The 17,229-nt window shown below is 57.1% G+C and overlaps 2 protein-coding genes across 3 annotated transcripts in view; one reads left to right on the plus strand and one right to left on the minus strand.

The window, feature by feature from the left end:
* The first annotated feature begins 295 nt into the window (after window positions 1-295).
* OTX1 (orthodenticle homeobox 1) lies at window positions 296-4,211 on the plus strand. Its single transcript, XM_035322067.1, has 4 exons — window positions 296-423; window positions 1,049-1,577; window positions 2,026-2,177; window positions 2,924-4,211. The coding sequence occupies exons 2-4, from the start codon at window positions 1,481-1,483 to the stop codon at window positions 3,674-3,676; spliced, it is 1,002 nt and encodes a 333-aa protein (XP_035177958.1). The 5' UTR covers window positions 296-423; window positions 1,049-1,480; the 3' UTR covers window positions 3,677-4,211.
* Window positions 4,212-7,166: 2,955 nt separating this feature from the next.
* Window positions 7,167-17,229, minus strand: part of WDPCP (WD repeat containing planar cell polarity effector) — a 148,151-nt gene continuing 138,088 nt past the window's right edge. The window contains exons 18-20 of one of the 2 annotated variants that reach the window (XM_035322065.1): window positions 13,781-13,881; window positions 12,395-12,423; window positions 7,167-7,341 (exon numbers count right to left, since the gene is read on the minus strand). In XM_035322065.1, the coding sequence (XP_035177956.1) occupies window positions 7,291-7,341; window positions 12,395-12,423; window positions 13,781-13,881 (181 nt within the window). In that variant the 3' untranslated portion in view covers window positions 7,167-7,290. Of the gene's footprint in view, window positions 7,342-11,505; window positions 12,335-12,394; window positions 12,424-13,780; window positions 13,882-17,229 lie in introns of those variants that run through there. The other variant, XM_035322064.1, reaches the window with a different exon arrangement.

The raw sequence follows: 17,229 nt of genomic DNA on the forward strand, positions 1-17,229 counted from the left end.
GGGCGAAAACTTTCCGCGGGAGGCTCGGGGGGGCTCAGAGGGACGGGAGGAGGAGGAGGAACGCGGGAGGAAGGTGAGGGGGGGGGAGGAAGGTGAGAAAAGGGGGGAGGAAAGGTGCGGAAGGGGCGCGCAGAGCCCGGCGCTGCCCGGGGGCAGGGGCCGGGACGCGGTGCGGGTGCGCGGGGGAGCGCGGAGCGGGGAAGGTTGGGGGGGGGGGCCTGATTTGGGGGGGCGGGGGGGGCCGTCGCCCTGCTCTGCCATTGCCCGGGCTGCTGTCAGTCAGGCGGGGAGCGGCCGGGGATTGGCGCCGGGCTGGTTACGCACTCGCTTTGCGCGCACATACAAGGCTAGGGCGGCGGGCAGGGGCTCCATCCTCCGCAGGGCCGCGGCTCCGGCGCCCCGACAGCGCGGCCCGGCCGCCAGGTAACGCGGGGCCCCGCGGCCCCCCGAGCCGGCCGGGGGCTGCGAGGCCCCGGGCATCGCCCCCCAAGCCCGCCTCTCCCCCCCGCCCCCCCCCCCCCCCCCCGGGGGACCCCCCCCCTCCCTCCTCCCCCCCTCTTCCTCCCCGCCCTGCGCGCAGCCCCCGACGGCCCCTCCGCGACCGCGGCCCCGGAGCCGTCGGGGGGCGGAGGGTGCCGGGGGGGGCGGCCCCGCTTTAATTCCCCCCAGCCCCGTCCCGGCTCCTCGCCTTCGCGCGGTGCTGGCCCCACCTGCGGCCCGGGGGGTCCCGGCCTCTGCCGTCCCCCCCCCCGGGGCCCCCCGGGGGGCCCCCGGCCCGGCCCCCCCCGGCCCCCCCCTCCCCGCCGCCCGCTCGGGCTCCCGCGCCCCTCTCCTCTTTTTCCTCCCTTCCTTTCCCAACTCTCGGCCGCTTCCAATTAAAACGTCCCCGGCCGCTCACTTTTCACTTAATTATCCTTCCCTCCTCCGCTCCCTCCTTCGGGTTCCTAATCCAATTACCCCGCTAAATAATTGCTTTATCTCTCCCCATCCCGAGGAGCCCCGAGCCGGGCTGCGCGGCCCCTGACGCCGCTCTCTGCTCTCTCCCCAGGAGCTGCGGCCTCGCCCGGCGCCGCCGGGACCCCCCCGCAGCCCCCAGCCCGCCAGCGGCGACCCCCGGCCCGGGGGAACCCAGCCCGGAGACCCCCAGCCCGGGCACCCCGCGGGGATCCGCACGGGACGGGCCGGGACCCACGGACGGAGCCAGCGCCCCGCAACGCCCCGCACCGCCCGGCCTCGGCGGCGCTCAGCGCTCATTTCCCCCTCGCCCGAGTTTTCGTGCTTTTTCGTTCGGTTATTTTTTGGTCTTTTTTACTTCCCCCCCGACTCCACGCATTCGTTGGTGTTTTTTTATTTTTTGTTGTGTTTTATTTTTTTTCCTCGTCTTTTTTTTTTTTATATTATTATTGCTCTTTTTATTACCGTTTTTACATTTTTTTTTTCTTCCCGCGGGACGTTGGAGGGAACCCGCCCGGCTTTTAGCATGATGTCTTACCTCAAACAGCCCCCCTACGGCATGAACGGGCTGGGGCTGACGGGCCCGGCCATGGACCTGCTGCACCCCTCGGTGGGGTACCCGGGTGAGTCCCCCCCGAGCCCCCTCTGCGCGCGCCCCAGGCTGGCGGCACCGTCGGCAGCCGCGTTCCCCCCACCCCGTCCCCAAGATTTCGTTTGCTCCCGTGGAGATTTTTAATTTTAAACAGTCCTTTAAAGAAATATAAAGAGCTACGGCTACTAAGAGTGATTTTATTTCCCCACAACGAAATCTCCCCGTGCCCCCCGATGGGGTTGAACCCGACCCTTCCCCAGCGTTTCGCCGCTCGCCCTGCCCGCAGCGGGACGGGATCCGGCCCCATCGGGCAGCGCTCTTGGGGCTGGGGGAGCTGCTTTATGGGGAGGTGGTGGGGCAGGACGGGGGGTGATCCCCAGGCCCCTTCCCTCCCGCGTTGGGGCTCCTGCCGTGCACGGGGGCTCCGGTGCACGCAAGGGGTCGGTGGTGACCGGGTGCGTGGCGGTGCTTGCCCCCAGCCACCCCGCGGAAGCAGCGGCGGGAGCGCACCACCTTCACCCGCTCGCAGCTGGACGTGCTGGAGGCGCTTTTCGCCAAGACCCGCTACCCCGACATCTTCATGCGCGAGGAGGTCGCCCTCAAGATCAACCTGCCCGAGTCACGAGTCCAGGTACCCGCGGGGAGAGGGGGGCTGCGGGGGGCGTCCCGGATCGGCCGGCCCTGAGCTCGCCGCCGCGCTCGGTGCCGCTGCCTCGGGTCGCGCATGGGCTCCTGGCTGCTTGGCCGTCCTGCCGTGGTGCTGCCCGGGGGGAAGGGGCTATAAATATAAAAACATTCACCTTATTTACCTTATTTCTCTATATTTTTAATCTTGAATTTAATTTCCCCCCCTGCCTCCTGCCCGGGGTTAGCAGCCCGCGTGCTCCCTCCGGGACACCCCACCAGACTCGGCGTGCTGCTCCCTGGCCAGGGACGTTCAGTGGGGTGGGATGTGCGGGCAGGATCCATCCCCTTCCCCATGTTTGGGGGGACGGAGGTCTTTTGGCCGAGGGACACAAGCCGGGCATACAAACTTGTGAGCGCAACTCTGGCGTACACCCCTGTGAACTTCCTCTGTCCGCGGGAAGCGCCAGGCAGGACGCCCCGTTCCCCGCTGCCTGCTGCTGGCAGCCTCGTTTTTAGGGGGTTACATGGGGGGGTTGGCCGGGCACCTGTCGGGGTGCAGGCAGGGTGTTTTTGGGGCGCAGGGTGTGCAGTGTAGTGGCAGGGTGCGGGTGCTTGGAGCGAGGTCGGCTGAGGGGACGGGTGTGCTCAGGGCGCAGAGGGGACGGGGGATGAGCAAGGGCTCCAGAGGTCCCCCCGCTTGTCCCCTCCTCTCCCCATTGCTCACAGCCCCCTCCCCGTTCTCCCCTCAAGGTATGGTTCAAGAACCGCCGCGCCAAGTGCCGGCAGCAGCAGCAGAGCGGCGGCGGGGCCAAGAGCCGCCCGGCCAAGAAGAAGTCGTCCCCGGCCCGCGAGAGCTCGGGCTCGGAGAGCAGCGGGCAGTTCACGCCGCCGGCGGCCGCCTCCAGCTCCTCGGCCTCCTCCTCCTCCTCCAGCTCGGCCTCCTCGGCGGCAGCGGCGGCCGGCGGCGCCCCGGCCTCCCTCAGCACCCCGGCCTCGTCCATCTGGAGCCCGGCCTCCATCTCTCCCGGCGCTGCCCCGGCGGGGGTGACGGTGCCCGAGCCCCTGCCGCCGGCCGGCGCCTCCTGCATGCAACGCGCCGGCCCCGCCGCCTCCGCCAGCTACCCGGTGTCCTACGGCCAAGGCGGGGGGTACGGGCAGGGCTACCCCGCGCCGCCCTCCTCGTCCTATTTCGGGGGTGTGGATTGCAGCTCCTACCTGGCCCCCATGCACTCCCATCACCACCCCCACCAGCTCAGCCCCATGGGGCCCTCCTCGGTGCCGGGCCACCACCACCACCACCCGCTGAGCCAGAGCTCGGGCCACCACCACCACCACCACCATCACCACCACCAGGGCTACGGCGGCACCGCGCTGCCCTTCAACTCCTCCGACTGCCTGGACTACAAGGAGCCCGCCGCCGCCGCCTCCTGGAAGCTCAACTTCAACTCCCCCGACTGCCTCGACTACAAGGACCAGGCGTCCTGGCGCTTCCAGGTCTTGTGAGGGGTCGCCCCCCGCCTCGGACCCCCAGCCCCGGGCGTCCCGCCGGGCCGCGGCTCCGTCTCGTCCTTCCCCCCCCCTCGGTGAGCGGTGCCGGGGGGCCCCCGTCTCTCCTGACTGATATTTATTTGCTTCCCGCGCCCCTCCGGCGGGTTTATTATAATTATTATTTTTTTAAACGGAACAGAAGAAGAAGAGGACTTTTAACAAAAATAATTAAAAATAAAAAAAAAAAAGGAGGAAAAAAAAAAAAGAATTGAAACTAAACGCCTGCCGTCTCCCCGGGGCCCGGGCTGGCTCCTGTCCCCTGGCAGGGGGTCCCTTGGTGCCCCCCGTGCGGGAGCCCCTTGCCCCGGGTGCGCCGGGCTCGCTGTAAATACTCGGCTCCGTTGCAGGGACCGCCGTCGTTTCTAGTTGACGCTCTCGGGTTGGCGTTTTACCACAAGCCTAACACGAAAAACGAAACTTTAAACTATTTTTTTTTTATTATTATTAAATTTTATTTTTATTTTTTATTTTCTCTCCCCCCCCTCCCCAAGGTGATTCTGGCCCCCACCCCACCCCGGGGCAGCAGGGGTCCCACATCCTCCGTCTGCCCGTCCGTCCGCGCGGGACCGGGGCGCCGGGGTCCAGCCTTGTCCCGGGGCGGGGGGCAGCAGCCGGGGGGGCGCAGGGGAGGAAGAGGAGGGGGTGGGAAGGGCTGCTCGGCTGATCCGCGACCCGCAGACCAAAAAAAAAAAAAACTTTTTGAAAAAATTAAAAAATAAAAAATAAAAAGAAAACCAGGAGGAAAAAAAAAAAAAGGCGGCTTTGGGTTTTGATTGCTGTGGTTTGGTGTTTGGGGGGGGGGTAGCAGCTCTGCGTCGGGGCGTGTGTTGGGGGGGCAGCTGGATTTTTGTTTGCCCCCTCGGCAGCTTTGCCCCGTGGGCAGAGGGCTGAGTGCGGGGGGGAGGGGGTCCTGAGCCCGTCACCCCCCCCACTTGTCCAGTTTTGGGGACCCCCCTGTGTCCCCAAACAAAGCCCAGCGCAAGGCAGCTGGTGCTGCCCCGTCCTTCCTCCCCGTGCCTCCTCTTCCCCCAGGAGGGTCCCAGCAGGACCGGGGTGTGAGGGCAGGGTGTGAGAGAGCTCCCACTGCCCCGTCTACAGGTGTGGGCTCCGGGCTCCTTTAATTACTGCCGTTAATTAGTTCCCCACTCATTGCCCCCAGCTGTGCTCGCCTCTGCGGTATGGGGACGGGGACGGGGTTGGGTGAGCGCTGCCCGAAATGCCCAAACCCGGCACGCCGGGGCCCAGGGGCAGGCTGGGGGGGGGGGGGGGCAGGGGGCCACGAGGGTCCCCCCGGACACACGGACGCGCAGGCAGACGGACAGGCGGAGCGGCAGGTGCGCCAGAGATGCTCTGCACCGCGAGTTCAGCCCCGGCTCCCGGCGTTTCCCTCCGTGTCCGCCGCCGGCTGCGTTTGGTCGGGACTCGGGGGCATCATTGCTCACCTGCCCCCCCGGCCCTCCCTCACCCCCATTTATTTTCCTTCCTCTCCCCGCAGCTGCTGGGGGCTGCTGAGGGTCATGGCAAGGGGACCGCCGGTGCTGCTGCTCCTTCCTCCTTTGTCAAGGTGCTTGGGGCATTTGGGGCATTTCCACTCTGGTTTGGGGCTTTTTTTTTTTTTTTTTTTTTTTTTTGGGGGGGGGGGGGGGGTGGAGGGGGTGATTTTGAAACACCCCCAAATCTCAGTCCTGCTCCCTGTGGTGTTGTATTAGTGCCTGGGGCAGCCGGGACCCCAATGTGCCCCCATCCCTGGGGGGAGCGTGTGTGTGGGGGAAAGTGCTGAGGTGCTGGCATGCTTCGCATGGATGTTTTGGGGAGGGGTTGGGCATTTTTGGGTCCATCCATCGCAGGGCATGCAGGTGGAGGTGTCACCCATGGGCAACGTGGGCACCGAGTGTCCCGTGTCACCTGGTGAGTCCAAAATAACACCTACGTGCCGATGCGGAGCTCTTCTGCTGGTGGTGCTTGGTCCCTGCTGCCCCTGCGCTGCGCTTCCCAAGCCCCAAACCCCCCATTTTACACCTCAAAAAGTTGTGGTGCAAGCTGAAGCCGTGTGTCAGCCCAGAGCCTGGTATTTGGTAGCCTTGGTAGCCTTATTGCTCTGAACCTGCCCGCACCCCACATCACAGCTCCTGCTTCAAAACCACGCCGGCGATGCCTCAGCTGGGCACCAGCATGTGCTGCAGGGCTCACGGCACCTATGGGCGTCCCCCCCCCCCATCCCTGTGCTGACCTCCTCATTATCCAGTGGCTGCTAATTCGGATAGCAGTGAGCGTGTGGTGGAAATCCCACGTTGGTCCCAACCCCGGGCTGGATTTCCCAGGCAGCAGCCCCGGCGCAGCTCCCTCCCGGTGGGGACGCGCGGTGCCGCCGACCTGCCCCATCCTGGTGCTGCCCAGCCCCGGGCCCTGCCACTGCAGGCAGCCAGGTCTTCCACAAGGAAGGCTTTCTTAGGGCAAAAAAGCGAGATTTTAGGAAATGGCGTTCTGGATCCTATGTACATTTCTAGTATCACTTCCTGTATATTTTTAAGCTGAAATCCTCTTAGCATGCAAAGTAAATAGATTATGATATACCGGAGGATTAAGCATCGCTGTCTGGTGTCAGATTAATCCCTCGCACAGACCGCCACTTGTGCTGACAGGAGCGTGGCTGCGGTTCAGCCGGGCGGCTGCACCTCGGCGCCCGTGCAGCATCGGGCACAAAAATATACTATTTTTCTATTTTTATTTTTTTTTTCAGGCCAAAACCTAATTTCGAGAGGACAGCCGGTGCCGGGTTGTACCGACCGGGCACAAGGCATGATGCATGCATGGGACCTGGGGTGGGACAAAGCCCTGTGGCCGTGCCCACCTCGCGTTTAACCACCCCAAAAACCCCGCGGGGATGCGGCAGGTCGTGGTTAGGGGAGGCAGATTAGGATCTGGACTCCGACGGGATGGTGCTTAAGAGGCTCTGTCTCTCTCTCTCTCTTTTTTTTTTTTTTTTTAAAGGCAAAATAATGGTTATTCAGCTGAGATGATACATCTAGATATGAAAATTGAGAGCATTCTTAGAAAAATGCTGCCGACTGTGAAAGGCTGCTCTTTCACAGAGGCATCCTGAGTGGAGATGTTATCTGCTGGTATCTCAATGGAGCGGTTTTCAGAGCCTGAAGTGGGAATTCAAACCTGCATCCGAGTGGAGATTGCTAAAACATATAATGCGACCAGACCGCCAGAATTTCTCCAGAGAAGTTTTATGATTTGCTCAGTGAAACCAACCCAAACCTTTCGGTGTCACACCATAAGCAGGGAGCCAGAGTTGCTCCTATTTTTAATGTCTGTGAAGGACTCAGGGGAGATGCCACCACATCGTCCTCCATGAGGACACATAGTCCTCCATGAGGACACATAGGCAGTCCAGGCAAGGACACGGTGACATAAAGTCAGGGCTCACTGGGAGGTCTCCTTCACCAGGGGCTTCACTTCCTGGTCCAGGCTGGCTGGAAGTTCTCTGGAGGGCTTTCCGTGAGCTTCACTGGTGAGGTTCCTCCTGCCGTGCTTCGACAGCCGAGGTGGTCTGTGCGTGGTCACACCAGCCCCAGGTGCACGACGTGCAGTGAGCCCCTGCCTCCTGATCCCTGCAGGGAGAGGACAAATGGGTTGAGATGGGAGAAGCAACCAGAGCTGGAGACCTTGCACTGGTGTCCCATCGCCACCCCAAGCCAGGGAACAGGGACAGTTCCCAAGCACAGTGCCAGTCTGGTGCCTAGAGGAGTGCCCTGAGGTGGAGGGGCTGCCTTGTGGTGCAGGGCACTGCTGCTCTTTGTCACCCCATTTTTACCTTCTCCCCATTTTGTTCTGGGAGCTGGCAGCAAGCCTGCCTGTGAGCCCCCTTCTCCAGCAATGGCAAAAGTGAAACTTTATATTTTTGTTAGCCATTTAATTAAAACATACCTCCAGTACCACAAACCTGGGCTGACGCCAGCGGGGAGCCAGCCAGGTTTTTGGGGTTTTACGTGGGGAAGGTGTTTTTGCATTCCTAATGGGAGGCGAGCAGCGCTGCGAGCACAACTACATGCACACCTTGACACTTCTGCCGGCATTCGGTGTGTGATGGCAAACCGAGCCCTGTGTTTTCGTACGGGACATGGCAATGTGTGCCACAGATAGAGGTTATTTCATAACGCGGGCTAGCGTGCCTGCAAAGTGCGTGAAATACTTTGCCTTGGGAAGAGCTGCGGCCCCGTGAGTCATTGCTTTCCTTTGACTCACAGCGGGCTGGCTCCGTGTGATGCAGTGAACGCTGGGCGTGGAGCTGGGCACAAAGGGGAATGCGTGCTTGTCCCGTCCCCGAGCATCAGGGCTGAATGAAGGGCAGAGGGGGTGGCACAGCCTCGGGAGGTGGAAGAAAAAAAAAAAAAAAAAAAAAAAAAAACATCCCCTCATTCCTGCAGACAGCGAAGGAACCGTGACCAGAGCAGCAGCCCCACCTCATGGCACAGTTCCCTCCGAAAGGAGCGCGCCTGCCGGGACGTAGGGGTGAAGACACCACAGCTGAACACACTGAATTTCATCCCCAGCTCAGTGTTGCCTCTGCGTGGAGGTGGCCATGACAGGCCTTGTGCCCTAGAACCCTTCACCAGGCTATCCCAGCACCCAGAGCTGGGTCGGTGCCCACCAGCAGAGGGGTTTTGCTGGTGTCTCACTGCTGGGACGGGGCAGGTTGAGGAGTGGACGTGGTTGCCCTTGGGTGCCTGAAGCTCTGTGGGCCAAGAGCAGGGGAAGGTGCGCTGGAGAACAAAGCCCCGTGTGGCCACTTCAAGTCCAAGGCCACTTGGTGGGGCCTTGCTCTTGGAGGCTCGGCATCCTGAGCACCTCAGGTGGAGATTGTCAGACATGGGGTTTTGTTTGGGTGATTTCTGCCCCTCTCCAGGCAAAAAAGCCCTCATCCCACACACTCTGGGCTCTGCAGACCTGCCCGGCCGTGCTGTTTTTGCATGTGTGCTCTTCGCAACCCTATTTGCAAACCTATCTGGTGGCAGCACGGCAGCCCTGGCGGTGTGGTGTGGGAAGCCTGTGATGTGGCATCAAGCCCGCAGACGTGAATCAAAGGATGAGGAGCAATACTGACGGGAGCTCTCTCCTGACATCTGCACCTCTCCTGAAGCAGCGCTCTGGCAATAAAAAGCCACAATGGTCTGACAAGAGCAGCTCTTCACGGCATGGGCAGAGGGCTGTCCAGGAACAGGGGAAGCCAGTGTAAGGAGCTGCCTGCAGTAAGGAGCAGCTTGTCACCCAGGGAAGTAAAACACGAACATCCTGACAGGAGAGCGTCTGCTTGTGCCCTGCAGAGTTCAGCTTGTGGGGCTTTGCATGGCAATGATGCGGGCCCGCTCCGGCGGGCGAAGGGAGGAGCGGGGCGGGAGGGCGCGCCCTGTAATCGAGAAGCCACTAAAGCCACCTCGGGCCCGCAGGGGTGGGAGGATGGAGGCGGTTTGCTCTGCTCGGTCTCCCTGGGTTGGGGCGGAGACGAGGAGCCCTTCATCCTCCTGGAGAAGGAAGCAGGGAGAAACCTCGTCCCTGGGCCCGCTCCCAGCAGGCGCTGCTTTTTCTGCTGGGGATGAAGGTGGGAAGGGAGGAGAGGGGGAGAGGGGGGACAAGTAAGGACCCAGGGGCTCCTTGTTGTAAAGCTCCCTCCTGTTGTTGCAGGTTGAGGCTGCCCGGTCCCAGCCCACAGACGTGTCTCTGTGGAAGGACATGTATCCTGTCAGATCCTGCTCCTTTTCACTGGGCATGCCTCCTCGTTTCCCTTGGGTGGCACTATATGAAATCTTTCTGGCTGGTCATTTTGCCGTATTATCACTCAGCTAAGTAACTACCACCAGGCCCCATTGACTTCAGGACCTCAAATTCCTGCAGCCAAGCAGGAGCTGTGTCCAGTCCAGAAGCAGCAGAGAGTTGCGGATCCCATTTTCCAAAGGGCCTGGCAGGTGCTCAGTCCGGTGACAGGGAGCTTGGCGGCCTTGTCTCACTTATTTATGGCTGGGTGCTGCCGCACAGAGCCTCTCTGACCTGACCTAGATAGTTTGCTCAAGACGATCAGCTCACGGCGTGACGCAGGCCTCAGGACCTCTGGGGATCACCCAGCCCAGCCCTGTGCGAGGCACAGGCTGAGTCTCAAGCAGCATGGTCCTTGAGGCCTCCCCTGTCCCATCTCCAGCTGCTCCTGGAAGACAGGACTGGACATAGGCACCAAATCCTCCTGCTGCCCCATACTGCAGCACCCATGCACTGAGGGGACGCGGGTGCCCCAGCGCCAGCAGGGTCCTGCCTCTTTGCAGCCTCCCGTAGGGCCGTGGGTTGCCTTTAGACACCAAACCTCGTCTGACTGCTCGGGCACTGCTTGGCCGCGTGACAGCCGGCTGCGCGGGCAGGCGCTGGGAAGGTTTTGTCGCCCGGTTTTTGCAGTTTCAGGGAGGAGAGGCTTCCTCATAGCTGAGCGGCAGTGAGCAAGGCTGTACGCTGCCACACACCCGTGAAAGCTCGGGTCCGTGTTGTCCACACCCTCACCAAAGCCTCCATCTGCACCAGGTCACTTCAGCATCTTGCCAAGGAACCGCGATGGGGGACAGAACAAACCCCCTGGGTTGCAGCTGCGGAGCTCCTCCTGCAGCGCTGCCTGTGCAAGAAGGGCTGGGCTTTGGGTGTGCTCCCCGTGCGTGGCACCGAGCCCGGTATTGTGAGGGCTTCCTCTGAAGCAATGTGTGGGAAGTGGCGGTGGAGGGACGCCAGCACGGGGAGCAACAGGGTGAAGGCCTCGGGGACCTCGGGGACCCGGGGGCTTTGGGGATGGGTGCCCTGGCCCTGCCCTGGTGGGGGGGAAATGTGAAATGGTGGCATGGGGACTTGTCATTGGCAGCCAGGTCCAAACAGACAAGTGCTGTAATGTGGCCCCAGAAGCACGACGTTAATGCCGTGTGGATGGCTCTTCTACTCCAAACCGCTGGAGCTCACAAAGGGCTCCCTTGTCCTCAGCACAGCGTTTCCATCATTTCCACTCTGGTCTCAGCTGCTGCCTCCCATCCCTCGGCCCTGCCAAAGCCAGCAGAGCAGTGGGGTGGAGGAGGCCCAACCCACCAGCAAGCGGCTCTGCAACACGTGGTGAGGTTGGGGCACCCAGACTGGTGTCCCACCAGAATTCAGAAATTAACTTGCTTTATTTTTTTTTGGACCTGAAGCATGCTTTAAGTCCTTAATTACATGATGGCAAAGTGCTTTTTCTTGCTATCGCTCACATTACACAACCTGTGCTTTTGTGCTCATGGCTTTCATATGGTGGCAACCCAGGGCTTTCAAACAAGCTTCTGAGTTAATTAATTAATTCAGCTGCTCCTATCTTACATCCAGCTCAGGGCAGGAGCAGCGAGCTGCTGCCCAGCTGGGCTGCCAGCCACCAGCCAACACCTCCTCACCTCTGCAGCTCCATTTCACTCCTCGCCATGTCCCCAGGGCCACCCAGCCACCAAAGGTCAGCCAGGGATCTCCTCCGAGCGTGGGGACCTCCCTGCCACCACCGTACCACCGTCACCCGCCTGCAGCCCGTCCCCATCCTCCACCCGGCCCACGTGTGCTGGGGCCCGCGGGAGGCTGCAGAGGTGGGGCCGGCGCGTGCTGTGCTCCAGCGCTTCGAGACTGGTAGAACAGCTCTTAGCACGATTTCACTTGGCACAGCTTCGTAACGAAAGAAAGAAAGAAGTGCCATCCTGCTCCGCTGGGAGGTTGAAGAGTTTCCTTTCTTTCTCTTTTTTTTTTTTTTTTTTTTTAATGATCTGTTTGTACCGTGGCCAAACATTGAATGCTTTGGCCTCGAAAATAAAAGTTTCAACAGAGGTGGCTACAATATAGGCAGCCTTCTACCCTTACTTGTCCTGCCGTGACACAGCTCGTGTTTTATTTACTTTTTTCCCCCGTAAACGAGGGCTGGAGGAGTGCGTCAGTGCCGCACGCTGCTGACTCACCAGCCCGACGTATGTGCTCTGTAAGCACCAACACCAAACCCCCGGGGCACTGGCCCAGGGCAGGTCCCTGGGGAGATGGCGTAGTGCAGGGTTTGGGGCTGGGGTCACCGTCTCCCTACCTGCATGGGGTCCTTTCCTCCCTGCCCCGGTGGGCTTCTTGCAGTGCACGAGCTCCCACGGCAGTGCAGGAGAGGAGGAGGAGGACCTAAGGCTGGAGGCTGACGGGGCGGGGGGGGGGGAGAAAGGGCTGGGTCACCTTTTTTTTTTTTTTTTTTTGGCAGCACCTTGCAGTTAAATCAGCTTAAAGTGATCATGAAACCCCAGGGTAGGATTTCACTCCTATCTACCATGGGCTCGCTGTTGAAAGAACCAATATGAGCACCAGCTAGCTCATGTAAGATGAACGTGGAGCAGGGACAAGGAGCCATTTCTTAGATCCCATTCAGCAGCCACTGGCTAATCATGATTTTTGACTTTCACGCGCTGCGCTCAGCTCCGCGCTGCGGACGAAGCCCTGTCCTAGCAGCACAGTATAGGCAGCATTTCTACCAATTTCAGCGAGAGCCCTGCAGGCAGACAGCTTGCAGGGGCAGGCTCTGGAAGTTTCAGGAAGCTGCAAAATAGAGTAAATAATAATAAGCAGAAATAAAAAAATAAATGAGAAATGCTTTACCTGCTCTGTAGGAACTGCTCTCAAATTTCCTTAAAAAAAAAAACAAAAAAAAAACACAGAAGATCGCCGTGTTATTTACATTCCATTGAACTTGCTGAAAAACCCAAACAAACAAGGGCACAGTATTAGGTAACTCTTTCATGTTTTTGATAGGACACAGCTATTTTATATCCTGTTATTCAATGGCTGAATTAAAATATTTAATACATCGCTTCTGCAAGTTTATACATGTAGGACACGTATATTCCCTCAAACGCTACACCGGGTTAAAGCAACAGCAATTTTTTGCGGATAGGGCAGCGTGGAGACGTGAAGCCAGTGGCAGGGTCTGGGCCCCCACGTCCTCCTCACTTGGTGGGTGCTGCTGCATGAGTGGGATGCTCGCACTGCAACGTGGCCACGGCTGCAGCTCACCTCTTGTGCTGGGGGCAAGCCCAAGGTAGCCGTAGGGTGGTGGGGCTGGGTGCAGGCTGCCTGCCCGAGCACTCCTCTGGTGTCTCAAGAGGGTTTTGCAGCCCGCGTGCTCTCAGGTTTGCTGCTGGAGGTGCTTGGGGATGAGGTAGGTGTCTTCGTGTTACGGCTTGAGCTGAGCTAACAGCTGCCGACGTCAGAGAGGAGTCCTGCTGCAGGCACCACGCCTCTGCCCCTTGCTGGTGCTGCCTGCCATGTCCTCTGGTCCCCGGGCAAAGCTTTTGGCTCCGAGGACAGGGCCTGGAGGAGGGGTAAGGGCCTTGCTCACTTCCTACACACCCGATTGTATGGGTGATGGGACACCCGGGCAAGGCAGAAGAACTCCCCCCCCCTTGTGCAAAGCCCCTTAGCCTTCCTGCCTGGCTGGTATTGCAGGGCGACTCTTCAGCCGTGACTTTCTCCTGCTGGAGCACTCCTCTCTTGCCCTGCTGTGCTATGTTGAATCTGCTGTCTCAACAGAGGTGTCAAACACTGCTGAAGCAAGACAACCATGTCTGTTTGCTCCAGAACCCTGTGCAGAAGCAGTGGGAGATGCTGCTGCACAAACCCTGCCATAGCCAAAGCTCTGCTGCTGGAGGACCTGGCCATCGCACACCAAACAACATCAACCCAAACTAATGAACACTTCTCACATCTTGCGTCCGCACTGAATCATGAACAGCACTGCAAGGTAAGGTGTTTCACGAGATCAGGTGATGTATTTTATGTCCCAAGAGCTGGGACGAGGAGCTCCATCTGGGATCTGGTGGCTGCTCCAGGAGCCGTGTCCTCGTGCCTCTCCTTGCAAAGTACATGCAAAGCAAGCTCAAGGCTTATTTCTCTTCCCAAAATCAAGTTCTTTGTCAAGACATCAGTCACCATTCTTTTCCTAGCTCTGTCCTGTTGTGTATATTCAAAAGCAATGTGTTTGCTTACCTTCCTGGCTCCCAGGAAAGGGCTTCTCCACCAGGGAGGTGGCATGGTCACCGGCTCCAGACTTCCCGTCCCTGTCCTCTGACTGTCTGCTGCCAGCAGGTCTTTAAAAACAAAACAGAAGTGATAGGAGGGGAGGGAGCAAGGGATGAAAAGCTGGGGAGAAGCTGCATAGCCGAGCAAAGTGGTTTCGTTTGTTTCATATCTTATCAAGCACACAGCAGCCTGTGCAATTGCCTGGTGACACATTGAAGCTCTTTTGTTTGTTTGTTTTGTTTGTTTGTTTATCAGGTGCTAGTAGGTCTGCTGATGGAGCATCACCAGGAGCACTTGCTTGGCCTCGCAGTTGCTCCAGGACTGTCCTGTCAGCCAAAATGCACTGAAATCCATGTTGTGAAGGAGCAGCAGGGAGGAACACACCAGCTCTGTGCCATACAAAATGAGGATGGACTTACTGATGTATGTATTTATTTATGTTTCTAGTTTCATTTTCTTCACGCATCATTAATCTCTGCTTGGGTAAGCACACGGCAAGGCAATCCATTCCCAAAGCAGTGGAACTGGAAATCTGGAGGCCGTCTTGCCTCACCTGCTCGCTGCTCGTCCTGCTGTCCAGAAATGCCCTGTGAAGTCTGGGGGAGCTTTTCCTTCAGCAAGGACCAGCCGAGCAGAGAAAATAGAGTGAACCTCTCGAGCCAGACCAATTGGAGAGCCCTTGGCCCTCGTTTGGGTGGATTTTCCCCCTCTCTGGACAGAGTCATGTTTACTCCATCACACTACCATACGTAGGGGTGCGATTTGTTTGTTTTTTGAGGCTGCAGGTGGCTTTGAGATACAACAGCGGTGAAGTTGTGAGAAGGAAAATGAGCGCTTCTGTGTGGCACCCGATTTGTCACCTGCCACAGTGCGAAATCTCGCTGGGCTTTGATAGCACAAACAATACATTCCTGGCACAAAAAGCCCTTTACTGCTGACAAGAACGTAAATAATTAAAGAAAAAGCTGAGATTTTCTCCGTCTCTTTGTCTTCCCCCTACCCATTCGGTGATAGCTATGCAAGCAGCTGGGCATCTGTCAAGCCACTAAAAGCGACGCTCCTCATCAGCTTTCCCGAGCTGTGTTTAAGCTGCAGTAATGCACCTCTGCCGTCGTGCTAAGCTTTATTGGTTCTGCAAAAGAAACTAAGAAACTTTGTTGGAGACCAGATTATGCTGGCTGCAAAAATGGAGGGATTCTTCTGCTCTTCGACCACATTATCTCCTCTGTAGTATCTTGATCAGCTTTCTTACACACAGCCTCAGATTCTGCCGAGACCCGTAAATTGCTTTTTTGGCTGCCAAATTGCCATAACCCTTCTATTTTTGTGTTTTAAAAGAGCTTAAAGCCGTCCATCCTCTTTGGACGTGTCTTTAAAATTGACCAGTGCTGGGAGGATTTCATGTCTATCCGAAGGCTTAGAAGAAGATGTTACTTCTGCCGAGCTTCTAGTTTTACAGTCAACAGACGCGAAAAGCCCAGCGGGGATAAAAGGAACTTAACCAGTTCTGTCTAATGCATATAAATCTACCTAAGAGCTCAAGGCACTGGAAGTACTCAATGCGCTACGTTTATCTGAGTCTAAGATACAGAAATGGGTCTTCAGCCCACATGCCACATATCCTGTTCAGATGCCAAGTTAATATGAATTAAGAGACTGAGATGAATAAACAAGGTCAGTCCGGGCTGGGCCAAATTGAATCAACGTAAAATAATTGTCAGTATTTTCTGACAGCGATGGTGGTTTATCTTGGCTTGGGATTCTCGGCGCTATAGATTATAGAATGTTTTCAGTGGAACAGTTGGCAGACATTTTATTGATTTTTCTTTGTTTTGTGAATGCTGGAAAAATTTCCATTAAGTCTACGCGCCGCTCATGTGACGAAGCCAAATTGCTTTTTCAAACTTTTCTTTCTTCAAGTGAGCTAATGTGGCAACACGTTAGCAATCTAATTTAATCAAGAGGACCTTTGTCTGGAATCAAGAGGCCATACAGCACACCTCGATACGTCTCGAGTACATATTGGCTAAAAAGAGTTAATTTTTTAATTTCAAGGTGCCTTATGCACAGTAACTAATTAATTTGCCCAGTGCGCCACGTCTGTTTGCCTGCTGTCACGTTCTTGATGCACGTGAAATTCCTGTTGCTTTCACTGGGGCTGAGCAAAGGCAAAAAATGAGGGGAGGTTGCAGACATGGGGCAGGATTAGCACTGCCGTGCTGCTGGATCCCACCTCCCTGACTAGTTTCCTACACCCCATCGCCACTTCCTCGCAGCTCGCCTCTAATAGATTTACTTTGGAACCGAGAATTGCTAGGACGGCGACAGCAGCTTGTAGGATTATGCAGGGACCTGTGGCAGGCCATGCTGGGTGGTGCTACAGGTTCAAAACGTGCAAGCATGCTTCTGAGCTTACAGTAGGAACCTGGTGGAGGAGTAGAAATATGTCTATTTTTCAGTACAGAAAAAGCAAGGCAAAAGTGTTGTGACAAAAATCACTGTGATGAGACACACTTCTGCCTTCTATCCTAATCGCCTGTATTAAAATCAGAACCTAATTGAAATTGGAGCAGTTCTATGGGGGTGGGGAGGGAGTAGACGGATAACAAGATGAAACAGCTTCATACACATCCTGCCACCACAAATAAACACAAGATATTTAAACCCAGCATGCATTACGGTAAAGGAAAAGAATGAAACACAGACAGGGAAGAAAACCACGCCACGGTTATCAGTAACAATGGCAGAGGAGCAGGAACAGCCCCAGTTTTGTGTTGATTCTTAGGTGCTGGACTCTGGCACAGTCATGGGCAGTCACTAGGTGACTTGTCCAAAATAAGCTGGCCCCCAGGGAGTCTATCAATTCCTCTAATGTGTCATGGAGAGGATCATTAAGCTACCTGGGTCCTCTGAACAATACTGTTCACATCTTTTAAAAATATTTTCATTATTTACAGGCATCTAAAGACATCTAAAGTGTTTGGTGGTCCAAACACTTCCATAAATAGAAAAAAAAATAATGAGAAAGAACAAGAATTGCTAGACTGTAAGATATCTGCCATTGGGAAGGACAGAGTAGCAATGGTCAATGGCAAACACATAAACCAGTGACGAGACCTCTGACTTGTAAAATTATTCACCAGCCTGTGCATTGTTGGCTGGTGAAAAGAAACCACACAGCAAATACAGTGCCTCTACCTGTAGCATTGTCCAGCAATCTTTACTGCCCGTAACTCCGTGTGTGTGTGCACTGTTCAGGAAGTTGATTACAGCTCTCCACTGACAGCAATGCTGCTGCTGCTTCCATAAAATGTCATGGAGTTACTCCAATTTTCTCTGCCAACTGTAAAACGTATTTGAGTCTCAAACTAAGTTCTCTGCTTTCTGATTGTTAAGGCAAAATGAAGCAGCTAGGC

This window comes from Oxyura jamaicensis, chromosome 3 (genome assembly GCF_011077185.1).
Source record: "Oxyura jamaicensis isolate SHBP4307 breed ruddy duck chromosome 3, BPBGC_Ojam_1.0, whole genome shotgun sequence".
In the NCBI taxonomy this organism is placed as follows: Eukaryota; Metazoa; Chordata; class Aves; order Anseriformes; family Anatidae; genus Oxyura; species Oxyura jamaicensis.

Excerpts from the sequence above, each read along its gene's own strand:
- OTX1 (XM_035322067.1), top strand. The coding sequence starts at position 1,481 with ATGATGTCTTACCTCAAACAGCCCCCCTACGGCATGAACGGGCTGGGG. Across the intron at positions 1,578-2,025 it reads CCCCTCGGTGGGGTACCCGG|CCACCCCGCGGAAGCAGCGG; the intron begins GTGAGTCCCCCC and ends GCTTGCCCCCAG. Across the intron at positions 2,178-2,923 it reads TGCCCGAGTCACGAGTCCAG|GTATGGTTCAAGAACCGCCG; the intron begins GTACCCGCGGGG and ends TCTCCCCTCAAG.